This window comes from Arvicanthis niloticus, chromosome 24 (genome assembly GCF_011762505.2).
Source record: "Arvicanthis niloticus isolate mArvNil1 chromosome 24, mArvNil1.pat.X, whole genome shotgun sequence".
In the NCBI taxonomy this organism is placed as follows: Eukaryota; Metazoa; Chordata; class Mammalia; order Rodentia; family Muridae; genus Arvicanthis; species Arvicanthis niloticus.
The window spans coordinates 33307022-33321268 of NC_133432.1; the positions used below are offsets into that span (position 1 = coordinate 33307022).

The 14247-nt window shown below is 50.5% G+C and overlaps 1 protein-coding gene across 1 annotated transcript in view; it reads right to left on the reverse strand.

Moving 5' to 3' along the window:
* Nucleotides 1-14247, reverse strand: part of Radil (Rap associating with DIL domain) — a 68440-nt gene that overhangs the window by 14061 nt on the left and 40132 nt on the right. Inside the window, exons 3-5 of the mRNA XM_076923548.1 lie at nt 7101-7342; nt 5765-6394; nt 3125-3162 (exon numbers count right to left, since the gene is read on the reverse strand). Coding sequence (XP_076779663.1) covers nt 3125-3162; nt 5765-6394; nt 7101-7342 — 910 coding nt within the window. The remainder of the gene's footprint in view (nt 1-3124; nt 3163-5764; nt 6395-7100; nt 7343-14247) is intronic.

Consider the following 14247-nt stretch of genomic DNA (forward strand, 5'->3'; position numbering starts at 1 on the left):
GTGTGTGTGTCAGTTTGTATGTGTGTGTGTATGGTGTCTGAGTAGGATGTAAATATGGTGTGGAGGTGTATAGTGTGTGTGTTTGTGTGTGTGTGGTATCTGTATGGAATGTGAGTATGGTGTGGAGGTGTATAGTGTGTGTGTGTATGTGTATGTTTGTGTCTTTTTGTATCTGCCTCTGTGTGTGTCTGTGTGTGTGTCTGTGTTTGTGTGTCTCTCTGTATGTGTATGTGTCTGTGTGCCTGTATCTCTCTCTGTATGTATATGTGTCTGTGTCTCTCTGTATGTGCATGTGTCTGCGTGTGTGTCTCTGTGTGTATGTGTGTCTCTGTGTTTGTGTGTGTATGTGTGTCTCTGTGTGTGTATGTGTGACTCTGTGTGTGTAGTTCAGAGAGCAGTCTTAGGTATTTTTCCTTGGGAGCACTGCACATTTTGCTTTTAGAGAACGGGTCTCTTGGTGACCTAAGGCTCACTGAGCAGGCTAGGCTGGCTGGCCATAGCTGGGCATAAGGACTTGGACTGGAAATGCATGGTTGCCAGGCCAGGAAACCCGGGAAGCTGCCTCCATGTCCACAGAACAGAGGAGAAGAGACATCTGACAACCTGTGGATGGGCTGAGCCCAGATGTGAGTTCGTGGGATTAACTGCTGTGTGCTGTTTTTGTCTGCTCTGTGTCTTTGTACTGATTCGTTTTTTTCAAAAGGAAAAATGGAATTGGGAAAAAAAAAGCAATGATCATGCATTAGGGATGAAAACAGAACGCTGAAAGTTCTGGAAACACAGCAGAAACAAGCGGCTAAAGGGGAGGCCTTGGCTCATCCCCTCTTCCTGTCTGTAGTGAAGCGGGAGGCACAGCCCTGCATCCCCAGTGTGGGAACAGGATCAATATCTTTGCAACTCTTGTGAGAACTGCTGTGATCAATGGCCCTTTGGTATCAATGCTGCCTCTGGCTAGTCTGCATAGACCTCTGATAGGCCAGAAGCAGCATGGTTTCCTCATGCAGCTGCAGACTCCAGGGGTCCTGACTCCCACTGGCGTATGACATTGACAGGCATGGGAGGAACTCATGTCCCTCTGCTTGGTATTGAGGATGGCAAGATCCCAGCCCTCTGTCCTGACCTCTGTGTATCTTTTGATTCTATTGCACAGAGGAGGTTATTGCACAACTCTGAAGCAACAGTGTGGTGCTGATCCTGAGGTAGGAGCATGCGACCAGTAGGTGGAGTCCTGAGTCTCACAACTCCAGTCCCCTCCCCAGCTGCTCAGAGACCACATTCAACTGGGCCTCAGCCTTAGCAGGACAGTACGGCTCCTCCGGCTATACTCACGTACACAAACACCTGCACATGTCACAGGTACTGTCTGGGGACCTTTTCTTTTAAATTCAGGGTCTCATGTATCCCAGGCTGACCTCAAACTCACTATATCACCAAGGATGACCTTGAACTTCTGATCCTCCTCCACTTCTGAGTGCTGGGATTATAGGCCTGTCTCTCCACACCTGGTTTATGTGAGCTGGGGATGGAACCCAGGGCTTCCTGCATGCCAGGCGTGCTCTCCCCTGAGGCACACCCCACCCTGGGCCTGAGTTTCTGAGCTTTGTTTTTCGTACCAGCACACTGGAAGAGCTGCAGTTCACAGACGCCCTCCTGATATATATCGTACTGACAGGCCACTGCCTCCCTGACAATTCCCACCGAGAGGGCCTCTCATGAAGGCTTCCATTCTGGGAAGACAGGTGCTATGGGCCTTAGTGTCAGCACATCTGATGATGTATAACCCAGAATGATCCACAAATCCCACTAGGGTACCTTCCATGGATGCTGGGCTAGGGTGCTTTAACTAGGAAAGTAAGCTGTGGGACCACTTGGGAAAAAATCTTTCCTTCCTCTCTGTGTTAAAAATGCTCTGGGGAATTCAGTGTGTGTGGTGTGTGGTGTGTGGTGTGTGGTGTGGTGTGGTATGTGTGGTGTGTGTGTGTGGTATGTGTGGTGTGTGTGTGTTATGTATGGTGTGTGTGTGTGGTGTGTGTGTTATGTGTGGTGTGTGTGTGGTGTGTGTGGTATGTGTGGTATGTGTGGTATGTGTGGTATGTGTGTGGTGTGTATGTGTGTTATGTGTGGTGTGTGTGTGGTATGTGTGTGGTATGTGTGGTGTGTATGTGTGGTATGTGGTGTGTGTGGTATGTGTGGTATGTGTGTGGTGTGTATGTGTGTTATGTGTGTGTGGTATGTGTGGTATGTGTGTGGTGTGTATGTGTGTGTGGTGTGTATGTGTGTTATGTGTGGTGTGTGTGTGGTATGTGTATAGTATGTGGTATGTGTGTGGTGTGTGTGGTATGTGTGGTATGTGTGGTATGTGTGTGGTGTGTATGTGTGTTATGTGTGTGTGGTATGTGTGGTATGTGTGGTATGTGTGTGTGTGTGGTGTGTATGTGTGTTATGTGTGGTGTGTGTGTGGTATGTGTGTAGTATGTGGTATGTGTGTGGTGTGTGTGGTATGTGTGGTATGTGTGTGTATGTGGTGTGTATGTGTGTTATGTGTGGTGTGGTGTGGTGTGTGTGTGTTGCACATGCTAGGTAATTATTCTACCACTGAGCAGTCAGTGAGCCTTTTGTGGAGTGTCTGCTGTTGGTTGGTTCAGTACTGTTGACTGAACCTGAGTTTCCTGGGTGCTAGGCAAGTGGTCTATGCTAAGTGGTCTAAGCCACTTCTTCACCTCATTGTGGGATGTTAAGCAGGAGGTCTATGGCTTACCTACACTCCACAGCCCCTCAATGGGAAAGTCTAGGTCAGAGCTCTACCACTGTGCTATGTCCCCAGCCCTATTTCTCCTTCGTAATTTGGGACAGGGTCTGAGTTAGCTGCCCAGTCTGGCCGTGTACTCACTATGTAGCACAGGCAAACCCGCAACTTGCAATCCTCCTGCCTTAGCCTCCTGACAGCACAGGGAGCATGTGCCTGCACCACCAGGCCTACCGAGGAAATTTCCCTTTACAGCTTCCCAGGGTGGTCAGGAAAGAGGAATGAATGGGAGGGCACTGGCTCAAGTCTGCAGCCAAGCCCAAGGTGCCTGCACGGAACCTGATGTTAAGGGAGGGACAGTAACTAGGTCACACTTACAGTTGTGCCTGCTTTTCCGCTAGCTCTTTGGTCTTCTCCTATAAAGGAAAAAAGTAAAATAAAAGCAAATGTGAGAACACAGAACAGCAGCAGGATATACTCAAACACACAGCATCCTGGGCCTGCGGGACAGATAGACAACTCAGTGTGGACTTGCCACACAGTCCCTAAGTCCTGTCCCTGGAACCCATGGAAAGGAGACAAAGGGGCGGGGTGGTGCTGCAAGGATCTCAGGGCTGTAGGCAGGCTGCAGCACTGTGAGGCAACCACAGGGGTTGAAGGCTGCCTCCAGGGACAAGGGGAACCACTACCCCAACTGTCTTTTCGAGTTTATGCAGTGTTAAAAGGTCTGCCTGCACCCTATTCTGAGCTATGGCAGTCAGACCTGCCAGTGGGGATTCTTTCCCTTCAGAACCCTCCAATCTGGCAGGGATGCTGTGAGTGTGGACACACTGTGACTTCTGCTTCTCCTAGCACTGACAACATTACCAAAGGCAGCAGCGGGCAGAGAAACACATACCTGCCAACCCAGCACTCCCACTTGGGAGATGGGGGCCAGCCTGGGCTGCGAGACTGTCTCAAACAAACAAATACACAAACAAACAAACAAAAATAATAATAAAAAAATAAACTTTCTAAGCAGGTCTTATTTTCTAGATTAAGGACCCTTATCACTTTTCTTTTTGGGGGAGGGGGCGGTGGTTGGTTTTTGTTTGTTGTTGTTGTTTTGGTTTGGTTTTGGTTTTGAGACACAGTCTCTCTATGTAACCCTGGCTGTAATAGAACTCACTATGTAGACCAGGCTACATCTTGGAGATCTTGAAATCTTGGAGATCTGCCTATCTCTGCCTCTGCCTCCCAAATACCAGAATTAAAAGCATGTGTCACTATGCCTGGACCTACTTCCTTCTTAAATCTTTATTTATATTCAGGTCTGTGTGTGCGAATCTGCTTATCAGTATGTGCCCCTAGGAGGCCCAGCAGAGGTCATCAGACCTCCAGAAACTGGAGTCTGGAAGTTGTGAGCTTTCTGATGTGAGTCCTCTGCATGAGAAGCAAGCGCTTAGAAGTCTATCTGTTCGGCCCGAGGGCACCTCTTCCTGAAGCCTGTATTACATAATGGCCTGTAATTCCCCTCTCAGATGAGAGGAATTTCTCCCGCAACAAAACTATATCCCCTAGTTGGTGGTTTCTAATTTTCTGCAACAAATATTATTGAAAAGGTATCAAATTTAATAAAAAAAATAAATGGAAAGGTGAAAAGAGAGAACTGATTCTGTAGGTTGTCTTCTGACCTTCACACGAGCCACGGAACAGGCCAACACACACACACACACACACACACACACACACACACACACACACATGCATGTACACGCACAGAGAGTGAAGGGAAGGAGAGAACCCACTCATGAATACACATCATTCCATCTCCACGCAGACACAGCAGGTGACCACAGACACCGGAGCTCCTCTGTTCCCTCTCAGCTGGGCTTCTTCCACTCTCAAAAGCCTTTTCCACCAACTCAGGTTTCCTCCTCTCATTTCCGCGAACGACCCACGCACCCCCTATGACAGAAATGACACGGCTCCCATTTCACTCAACAACCAGCGTGTGTGTGTGTGTGTGTGTGTGTGTGTGTGTGTGTGTGTGTTCCTCTAACTTATTTACTTAGAGACAGGGTCTCTCACTAAGGCCAGAGCTCTGTTTAAGTTAGACTGACTGGACCCCGGGATCCACTCCTCTCTGGCCCTGAATCCTGCCATTACAGAGATAGTGATGAGCAAAATCAGGATACCTGACGACCTCTAACAGCTCTGAGCAACAGAGACCCTTCTGGTCCTCAGGAGTCAGGTCACCCTCAGGGCAGGAGCCAGAAAAGCTGCTGAGACCTTGAGTCCCAGGCAGCCTGTTCCACTTCTGTTGCCCAGCCCAACAGGTGGCACTGCTGAGCTTTTGCTGGAAGATTTCTGTGTGTGTGTGTGTGTGTGTGTGTATGTATGTGTGTGTGTGTGAGAGAGAGAGAGAGAGAGAGAGAGAGAGAGAGAGAGAGAGAGAGAGAGAGGTGTGTGAGAGAGAGAGAAAGAGAGAGAGATGTGTGTGTGTGTGTGTGTGAGAGAGAGAGAGAGAGGTGTGTGAGAGAGAGAGAGAATGAGAGAGAGAGATGTGTGTGTGTGTGTGTGTGAGAGAGAGAGAGAGAGAGAGAGAGAGAGAGAGAGAGAGCGCCTGCAGTGGGAGAGGCCATGGACATGGACATTCCTAAGTATCCCATGAGATATACGGGACTGGCTCCATAATGAGGAATTCTACATGCCCCCACCCTACACCCCAAGTCTACTGACCACCGGCTCTGACATGGAGTGTGCCAACAGCTGACAGCTGACTGACCTGGTGGAACCCACAGGGCATTGAGCCCGTGGACAGTGGTCTAGCAGACTCAGACTCACTCTGAAGGCAAAATGCTACACTGAGGCCTGGAATGCCCAGCCTGGTGCCTGCTGGATAGGGAGGTGTATGTGGAGAAGCCAGCCCTTTCCTCAGCCTGACATCATTGTGGGGACATCACGGTAGTGGCAGGCCTTCAGCTCTAGCAGGCAGAGCCCAGTCATCTAGTAACACGGGCTACCACCCTCACGCACCCAGACAGTGTCTCGGACGCTTTTGGAGATCTTGAGCAGGAGATGCCTGAAGGTCCCCGGCTGGAAGTGAGTGGCCGAGTGCTGGATGCAGAGGCAGAGGAGGAAGGCAGGTGTCAGCTTGTGGTCATCACCTCCAGGCTCAATGAGTGTCATGATCCTCTGTAGCAGTGTGTCCTCCAGGTCGGGCTCAAACTCCAGGAGCAGTGACCGCCGCCGGCCCACAGCAGCAGGCAGGGAAGGGGCTCCACGGGTTCTGAGTACTGCACCACACATCCTACAGCTCTGTGGTGCCGCCCCGAGACGGGCGAGGGCACAGGCAGGCAGTGGCTGTGCCTGCCCAGGGTCCTTGAACAGCAGCAGGTAGTAGAGGCCCAGGGAGAGCAGGTCACCATGTTGTAGCACCACGGGGTTCCTTCCCACTTGCGAGAAGTTGACTGACACCGGCGCACCTGCGATCGGCTCCAGCACTAACCTGGTTCCGGCCCGATCACCTTCTGGGGATTGGTGGCGGCGAATGGTGCAGTGCAGGGGCAGGATGTCTGGGGCAGACAAGCTGATGCTGGGTTTGCTAGACGGTGTGCGCTGGCCCACTGTGTGCCGCTCCCGGCTGAGCACGTACACCAGGCTGTCCTAAAGAGCAGATAGGCAATTTAGGACAGCTATGACACTGGTCATGCAAGCACCAGCATAGCAGTGTCCCTGTTCCTGCAGCTGTCCACCCACCCCAAAGTCACCAGTAACCCTTTACCTTGGTAACCCTCCCCTGGCCATCCTAGCCTGACCCAGAGGATGCTGCTTCCTTATACAGAAGAGACCCATCAAGAGGCAAGGGCAGTGCTTGGTCTGACAACCATGGAGCTAAGGGCTGCCAGTCTCCCCCAGTTCTCCCCAAGAAGCAGAGTAGGCCCTGCTCCTTGGTTCTTAGCTCAGCACGGGGCTTCTCTTGAGACTGAGACCAGGAGACCCGGTGGACGCTGTGAAAGGCCCAGAGACCAGAGCAGGAATGGGCAAAGACAAAACAAATGACAGTAGGCTGTCACCAAGGGCTGGCTCCTTGGGACCCAGATAATAAAGTGGCTCTGGAAACTGAGTCTGCTGGGACAGGTCAGTCATCCCTACACTTGGGAAGGAAGCTGAGGCAGGAGGATCATGTTCAAGGCCTACTTGGATAACAGTGAGTTTCATACCAGCCTGGGCTACGTAGGAAGACATTGTTTCCAAAAGGAGACAGGGAAGGAGAGGGGAAAGAGCTCAGACTGCACAGCTACCAAGTCACGATCAGTTCCCAGTGTCAGGCTGTAAGGGGCAGTGGTGCTGGGGACTGGGGGTGGCTCACGTGCTGCTGGTTGTAGCCCTGCAACAGCAGCAGGTGTGGGCACTGGTACAGTGAGTAACGCATGGCGTCAGGGAGGGGCTCCTCAGGCTTCTGGTCAGCCTCAGGTAGCGTTGGGCTTAGGCTGGTCTCACTGACTGTACGGCGCAGCCCCGTCGGTGGGGAGCTTTTGGCAGCCTCAGAGGTGAGGGCTGGGGTTCCCTTGGCACGGATACGCTGTAGCCTCCGGGCTTGGGCGTTTATCCCTGGAACAGAATGAGTGAAGGAAAGTGGTCAGAGATCTCATCACCTACTTCTCAGACTGTGCAAACTTCGAGTCTTATTGAGTCACTTAGACACCTGTCATTATTCTGGCGGAAAAGGTCTGGAGGAGGTCTAAGGCCTCTGGCCAATGTCTATGGCCTTTGAAAGTTTGGATACTGCCTACATGGCAAGGAAGCCCCGAAAGCCCTGCCCAAAAGGCAGTCACAAAGCAGGTAGCCCAGGTGTTCATCCATACCTTGTGGCTCAGAGGCGACTACCACATACCTGAGCCTGCACCGTGACTACTATCATCAAACCTATAAAACATGTCCCTGTCACAGCCTTGCTCAGACCAGATCATCATGTCAGCACAGAGCCCTGCTCCTGACACACCTGCCCTGTCCTTCCAAGCCCATGTGTGTCAGAGTAAACTCTCTGGGGGCAGGGTATTCTGGCTAGAAGTGATGAAGCCAGTCAGTCACTTCATAAGGCAGAACTGGCCAAGCTGCCAGTCACCTGCTGGTCAGCTTTGGCCACAGCATGGCTGCCTTTTCAGAGGCTATCATGGACCTTGAGTAGACACACACATATTAACACACATTTAGGCCCAAGTGCACATAAATATACAAGCACCGAAATATACATATGCACACAAATGTGTAAAACCACATACAAATAGAAGTACATGTAAAAATGTACACAAATATACATGCACACACAAACACACATATGCACAAACAAATATAACATGCAAACACAATAAAACATATATACTCATGCAGCCACAAACACACATGCACACAAAGTCTGCATTTCACCCGCCTCTGTACAACACACAGGTACAGAAACATAAATACAAGCATATTCACATGCTGCTGGGAAATGACACTGCACTCCGGGAACCACTTTACAAACCTCATGCTTTCACATACAGGAAATGCTCTCTAAAGAACCACTGCTGGGACAGCTCCCAGCAGGATGGAGGGAACCCTGGGGACCCAGTTCAATGCTCCCAGCTGACCCTGGAGCTTTCTTCCCTGAGCCCTCTGCTGAGTCCCCTCCATGCAGTCTTGTCCCTGTCTCTAGCATCCTTCCTTGCAGACATTACAAACGGAACTAGACAAAAGCCAGAAGGGAGGCCAGGAGCGGCTGCTATGCGCACCTTACCGGGAGCTGGTGACTGAGCTCTGAGCCCTGCCCTTTCTTGCAGAAGGCTGCCTGCGCATCTGCAGCCTGCAGGGGGCCGGGGCTGCAGGATGGAGGCTGGCCAGCCGCAGTGCCAGGCTATGAGGCTGCTCCGCCTGCTGCAGAGCCCAGCTGGAGACAGGTGCCCAGCAGGTGAGGCCAGAGCCCTCTGTCCTGCCTTGTCCCGCCCTGCCTCCAATCTCTAAAGAGTGCCAGCTCCCCAGCGTGGCCTCATTGAACAACCACAGGGCAATGAAATGAAAACAGGGGAAATGAAACAAGGTACAAAATGATGCTCTCCTACAGACCCTTCTCCAAATCCAGGGCTGGGGGGTGGGAAAGGAGGGATTCCCTGGGGATATCCCAGAAGCTCTGGCATTGCAGGAAGCAGCCAAGCTGAAATGGCCTCTCCTCTTTTGTTTCCCAGGGCTCCCAGAAGGCCCCAAGGTTTCACGTCAGGATGTCCCACATGAGACATGCACAGATGACTGAAATCCTTCCGCTTTGAGAAAAGACTGCATTATCCTGTCAGATGTGCCCCCTTCCTAGTCCAGGCCTGTCTAACCTGGTTGTCAATATTCATCCCCTTCCTTGGTTCTGGTTAGGCCTGAGGAGCTTCCAGCCTGGACTAGGCTTTTGCTCTGGGTGGCAGTGGTTGGATTTGTAGCCAAGATCAACCAGTAAGCACACTGAACAGGAAGGCCATGTAGCAGCCACTGCAGCAGCTTACACTAGGGACACCAGCAAAGCTGCCACGAGTGCACAGGGCCATCAGGAATCTCATGCCTCCCTCCTCCTCTGTCACTTGCTATGAGGGACATGCAACTTGCACCAGCCTTCCCAAAGAGGGGCTCCAGCTCAGTGTGCAGACACTGCAGATGATACCTCAGAGTATAGCAGGAAAACAACGGGCAGGAGAGACGTGTGGCCCAATACCACAGGCTTAGCAGTCTACAAGGGGCAGTCTGTGATGCTGCAAGTATGGCTCCTGGTTTGTGGAGAAGTGCACACAGGAAAGGCCCTAGTGGACTCAAGGACTGCTGAGCTCACAGGTGGGAGGGAATGAATGCTGTGGTGGACATGCTGGGTTTGGTATGAAGTCTTGTGTACGACATGTGACAGGAATCACATCCTTTTTTATTTCCTTCTGTATTGTAGTTGGGTGATGTTTCTTTGTGTGTGCATGTGCAGTGGGCAGGAACATGGAGAAGGAGGGTCTGACGTTGTGAAGCGAGTTCTCTTCTTCATGTGGGTCCCAGAGATCCAACGCAGGTCATGAGGAATGGCAGCAAGCGCCTTTACTCACTGGGCCACCTCACTGGCCAGACTGCAGGTTTTAAGAGTCTCTTATTTGCCAAACAGGCTAGGCAGTGTGGCTAGGAAGTCCTGGGGACCCTGCCTTCCCAGCACTAGGGTGACAGTTGGATGCCACCACACCTGGCTTTAAAAAAAAAAAAAACATGGGGATGCTAGGGATCAAACTTAGGCCCCCGGGCTTGTAAGGCAAGCACTTTCCTGACTAGTCCAGCGCCTCAGCCTGGCTTGCTTGTCCTGAAGACAGTTACAAGATCCTTCTGACTGTCTCCCCAGTGCTGGGATTGCAAATCTACATCACTATGCCTGGTTTTATTTACCTTTAAGAATTCTAAACAAGCATGGCACCTCTGGGGAGGTACCCAGGAGTCAGTTAAAAATAACTAATTCCCTAGGGTTTTCTTTTTAGGTTTTGATTTTCTTGAGACAGGGTCTTTCTACCCTGTCTTGGTTTCAGGCCAGTCTGGAACTCCTAATTCTCCTGCCGTAGTCTCCTGGAGACTGGGATTCCAGGCCTGTGCGCCAGGCCTGGTTGCTTTTCTTTACTCTTAAAAAGCTTTGCTTCAAACAGACATCATGGAGTCCTTACTGCTCTGAAGCACCTTGCTTGCATGGGACTTTCTGATGTGCACCCTCCTCAAGACAAGGCCACAGAAAGCAAGGGCCCAAACCACTCGGTCAGGAAAACCAGTTTTAAGGACCTTTGAGTCCTTGAATTCTTGGAAACAGAGTTGTGGTCATGGCGCCACTAGGTCCATGAACGTCATCACTTATGTATCAACTTGAGTCCACCCCTGACCAATGACCTCCCCATGTGGCCGCTGAACTGAAGGCCAGCAGAGACCAGCAGGCTAGCATCTCTCACAAGTCAGTCCTGAAGCTATGGAGAACACAGTCCAGAATCATGGCTGGACATACCCTGTAGCTGCTGAGGGGCTCAGACCTGATACCATATGACCTAGGGGTAGCTCAGGGAGTTGGCAGCCAAATAGGAATATAGCCAAATAGCCAAATAGGACATACACAGCTTGAGTCTTGGTCACTTCAGGTGCCACCTACAGCCAACCAGGGACTTTGCCAATGTAAGGGAAACAGTGAGAAATACCTCAGAGGAAGCCCCATTTCCCACATCCTCACTGTAGACAAGTCAACTGGCAAGAGTTGCCTCAAAGCCTTTCAGAACATGGCAATTTGGGATGAAAAACTATTCATTGCATGTAAAGATGTCAGGCCTTGCCATGTGTGAATGAGGACAGAAAGGGACAGCCCCCTCTTCCCGTCCCCTGCTGCAGGGCTGGTCCTAGCCAAGGCTCCTGCCTGCTGGAGGAGCGTCATCTCCTGCTCTACTGTGGCCGAGTTCCTTGCAATCAGAGGCTCTGACTCAGACCTCAGGAACACCCGGGTATCAGTCACTGCCATGTCTGACCAAAGACAGTTGCCCCTAAGCCTGAGTTTGATCTCCAGGACCCATCAAGTGGAAGGGGGGAAGTCACTCCCACGAGTTGTCCTTTGACCTCCATATGTGTGCCAAGGTATGTGCTTGAGTGGGAACACACAAAGAGAGAGAGAGAGAGAGAGAGAGAGAGAGAGAGAGAATAAACAAACAAAGAGATGTGAAGAATATTTTTCAGGTGGTTAGGGTAGCTGAAATCCCAGCACTCAGGAGGCAGAGGGCAAGCAGATCTCTCAGGGCTCAAGGTTAGCCTGGTCTACAGTGTTCCAGGCCAGGCAAGATTACATGAGACTCTTAGCTCACACAAACAAAAGGCCTCCTGCTCAAGCTCAGGGTTCTGTGCTGGTCCACAGACACTTCCACCATTCAGCTGACAGACGCTTGAGTTCTTGGCGTGTCTCTTCAGGGTACTCAGAGACCTTGGTTTTCCACACAAGGGCATGCTTAGAGCGCCAGCCTGGCCTTGCTAACCCACAGCTTTCAGATGACTAGGACCCAGTGTTCCATAGGCATGTGTGTATGAGCACAGGTGTCCAAGGGACATCTGGCCACACACAGCGCTTCAGGTCTTCCAGAGGAAACAGCTGAGGAAGCAGCTAGGACTGGGAGGAAGCAATGTCTTTGGCACTGGAACTCAGGGCGCCAAGTACAACTGGGACAGCAATATGGGAACTAGAGTCCTGCCAAGGATGATTCTAAGATGCTAAGCTGGCCACCTCTGGGCCTTCTTCCCTATGGCTGGCGTCTTCCCTTTCCACAGCAAGTAGATGCTAATGTGTCTGTCTTGGTAGAGATTGTGGAGCAGGGGCGGGACATCACTGACAAGAGCTGCTCACTGTCATCATCGGTCAGCTCTGGCTTCAGAAGGCACAACACAGCTCTTCCTGAACGTCACTTGCTTCCCTCATTCAGTCAATCTGTGGGTCTCTCCCCCACTCTTGTTTGTTCACCCTTCCCTGCCTCCATGGTTAGAAACAGTACAACCAGGAAGTACTTCAATGTTCCCTGCCCAACGCCCTGGACTCAGATGAGGCTGCTGTGTGTTGCAGTGCTCCTGTGGGGTGGGGTGGGGTGGGGTCTCTAATGTGAGAAAGGGATGGTTTGCACCAGCTGCAGACACATGCCAGGACGCCAGAGCTGGATCCTTGGGTCTGACTCATCATAAGGAGTCTCTGTTGAGAGAGTTCCCTTCTCTAAGTCAGCCAAGAGCTTGAGCTCTTCCACTCAAGCAGACAGTCCTTGATACAAAAAAATCATTCAAAACGAACACCAAACAACTTTCTAGCCTTGTAACCCAAGCACTCAGGAGGCTGAGGCAGGAAGACTGTGAGTTCGAGGCCAGCCTGGGCTATATAGCAACACTCTTGTCTTTAAAAAAAAAAAAAAAGGTGAAAAGGGTGAAAAATCAGGTGTGGTGACACACATCTTTAATCCCATAACTTAGGGGACAAAAGCAGATGTGAGTTCAAGGCCAACTTCATCTTCACAATGAGACTCTGTATCAAAAAAAAAAAAAAAAAGTGAACCAGGGATCTGGCTCCACTGGCGGAGCCCGTGCCTAGCATGCAGGAAGCTCCGGGCTCCATCCCCAGCACTGCACATACTGAGTGTAGTGATCCACATCTGCCCAGCACTGAGAAGACAGAAGCTGGGAGGTCAGAAGTTCAAGGTCATCCTCAACTATGTAGGGTGCTCAGAGCCAGTCTGGGAGTGACACTCTGCCTCAAAGTAAAACCATTAACATAAAAAAAAAAAAAAAAAGGAACCACTTAGAAAAAAGAAATAGAACCTCTGCAAAACAAAGTCAGTCTTTCTCTAGGCAAGGAATCCACTTTCAATTTGCCTCCCTCCACCCCCAGGCAAAGTCTCACTATATAGCTCTGACTGTCCGGGAACTCACCATGTAGTCCAGGCTGGCCTTGAACTCATAGAGATCCTTCTGCTTCTGCTTCTCAAGTGCTGGGATGAAAGGTGTGTGCCATTAAGCCTGGCACTTCACATTTTTGACTTAATTATTTACAGACAGGGTCTCACTGTGTAGTTATGGCTGACCTAGAACTATCTATATAGACCAGGCTGGCCTAGAACTGGCAGGATCTGCCTGCCTTTGCCTCCCCAGTGCTGTGACTAAGCTGTGCACCACTATATCCAATGGCAACCCCCATTTAATTCCACTCCCTTACACATAAATGCTATAATGAGTCCACATGTGTACAGCTGCTCAGTTTCACTTCTGTTGTTGTGAAAAAAAATTCTGACAAGCAACTTAAGGGAGAAAGGGGTTTATTTTAACTTACAATTTTAGGTTTCAATCCAAAATTGTAGGAAAGTAGGGTGGGAACTTCACACAGCTAGTCACATCATATCTACAGTCAATAAAAAAAATGCATGATCACTTGCTTAGTGCTCAGCTTGAGTCCATTCTTAATACAGTTCAGGACCTGCAGCCTAGGGAATGGTGTCACCCACAATGGGCTGAGGCTCACATCAATTAAGGTAATCAGGACAAACCCTGACAGGCCAGCCTAATCCATTACTGGGACTCTTTCCTGGTGACTCTAGGTTGTGTCAAGCTGAAAAGGTAACTATGACAAAAGAGTCTGAGAACCGAATTAACCATTAGGAGAACCCTGTACAGAAAAGGTACTGAGGAGCTAGAAAGATGGTTTTGTGGCTCAGGGCTCTTCTTCTAGCAGACAGCAAATGCTCTCTATGGCTGACCACGTTTACTCTCACTAAAGACTTATTGATTTAGTGCATATGAGTGTTTTGCTTACACGAATGTCTGCACCACATGTACGCCTGGTAGAACATAGGTATTCTGACCTAGAGGTCAGAAGAAGTTGTATCCCCTCAAGCTGAAGTTATTGAAGACTGCAAGCTGCTTGTGGATGCTGGGAACTGAATTCACGTCCTCTACAAGAGTGAGAGGTACTCTTAACCACTGAGCCATCT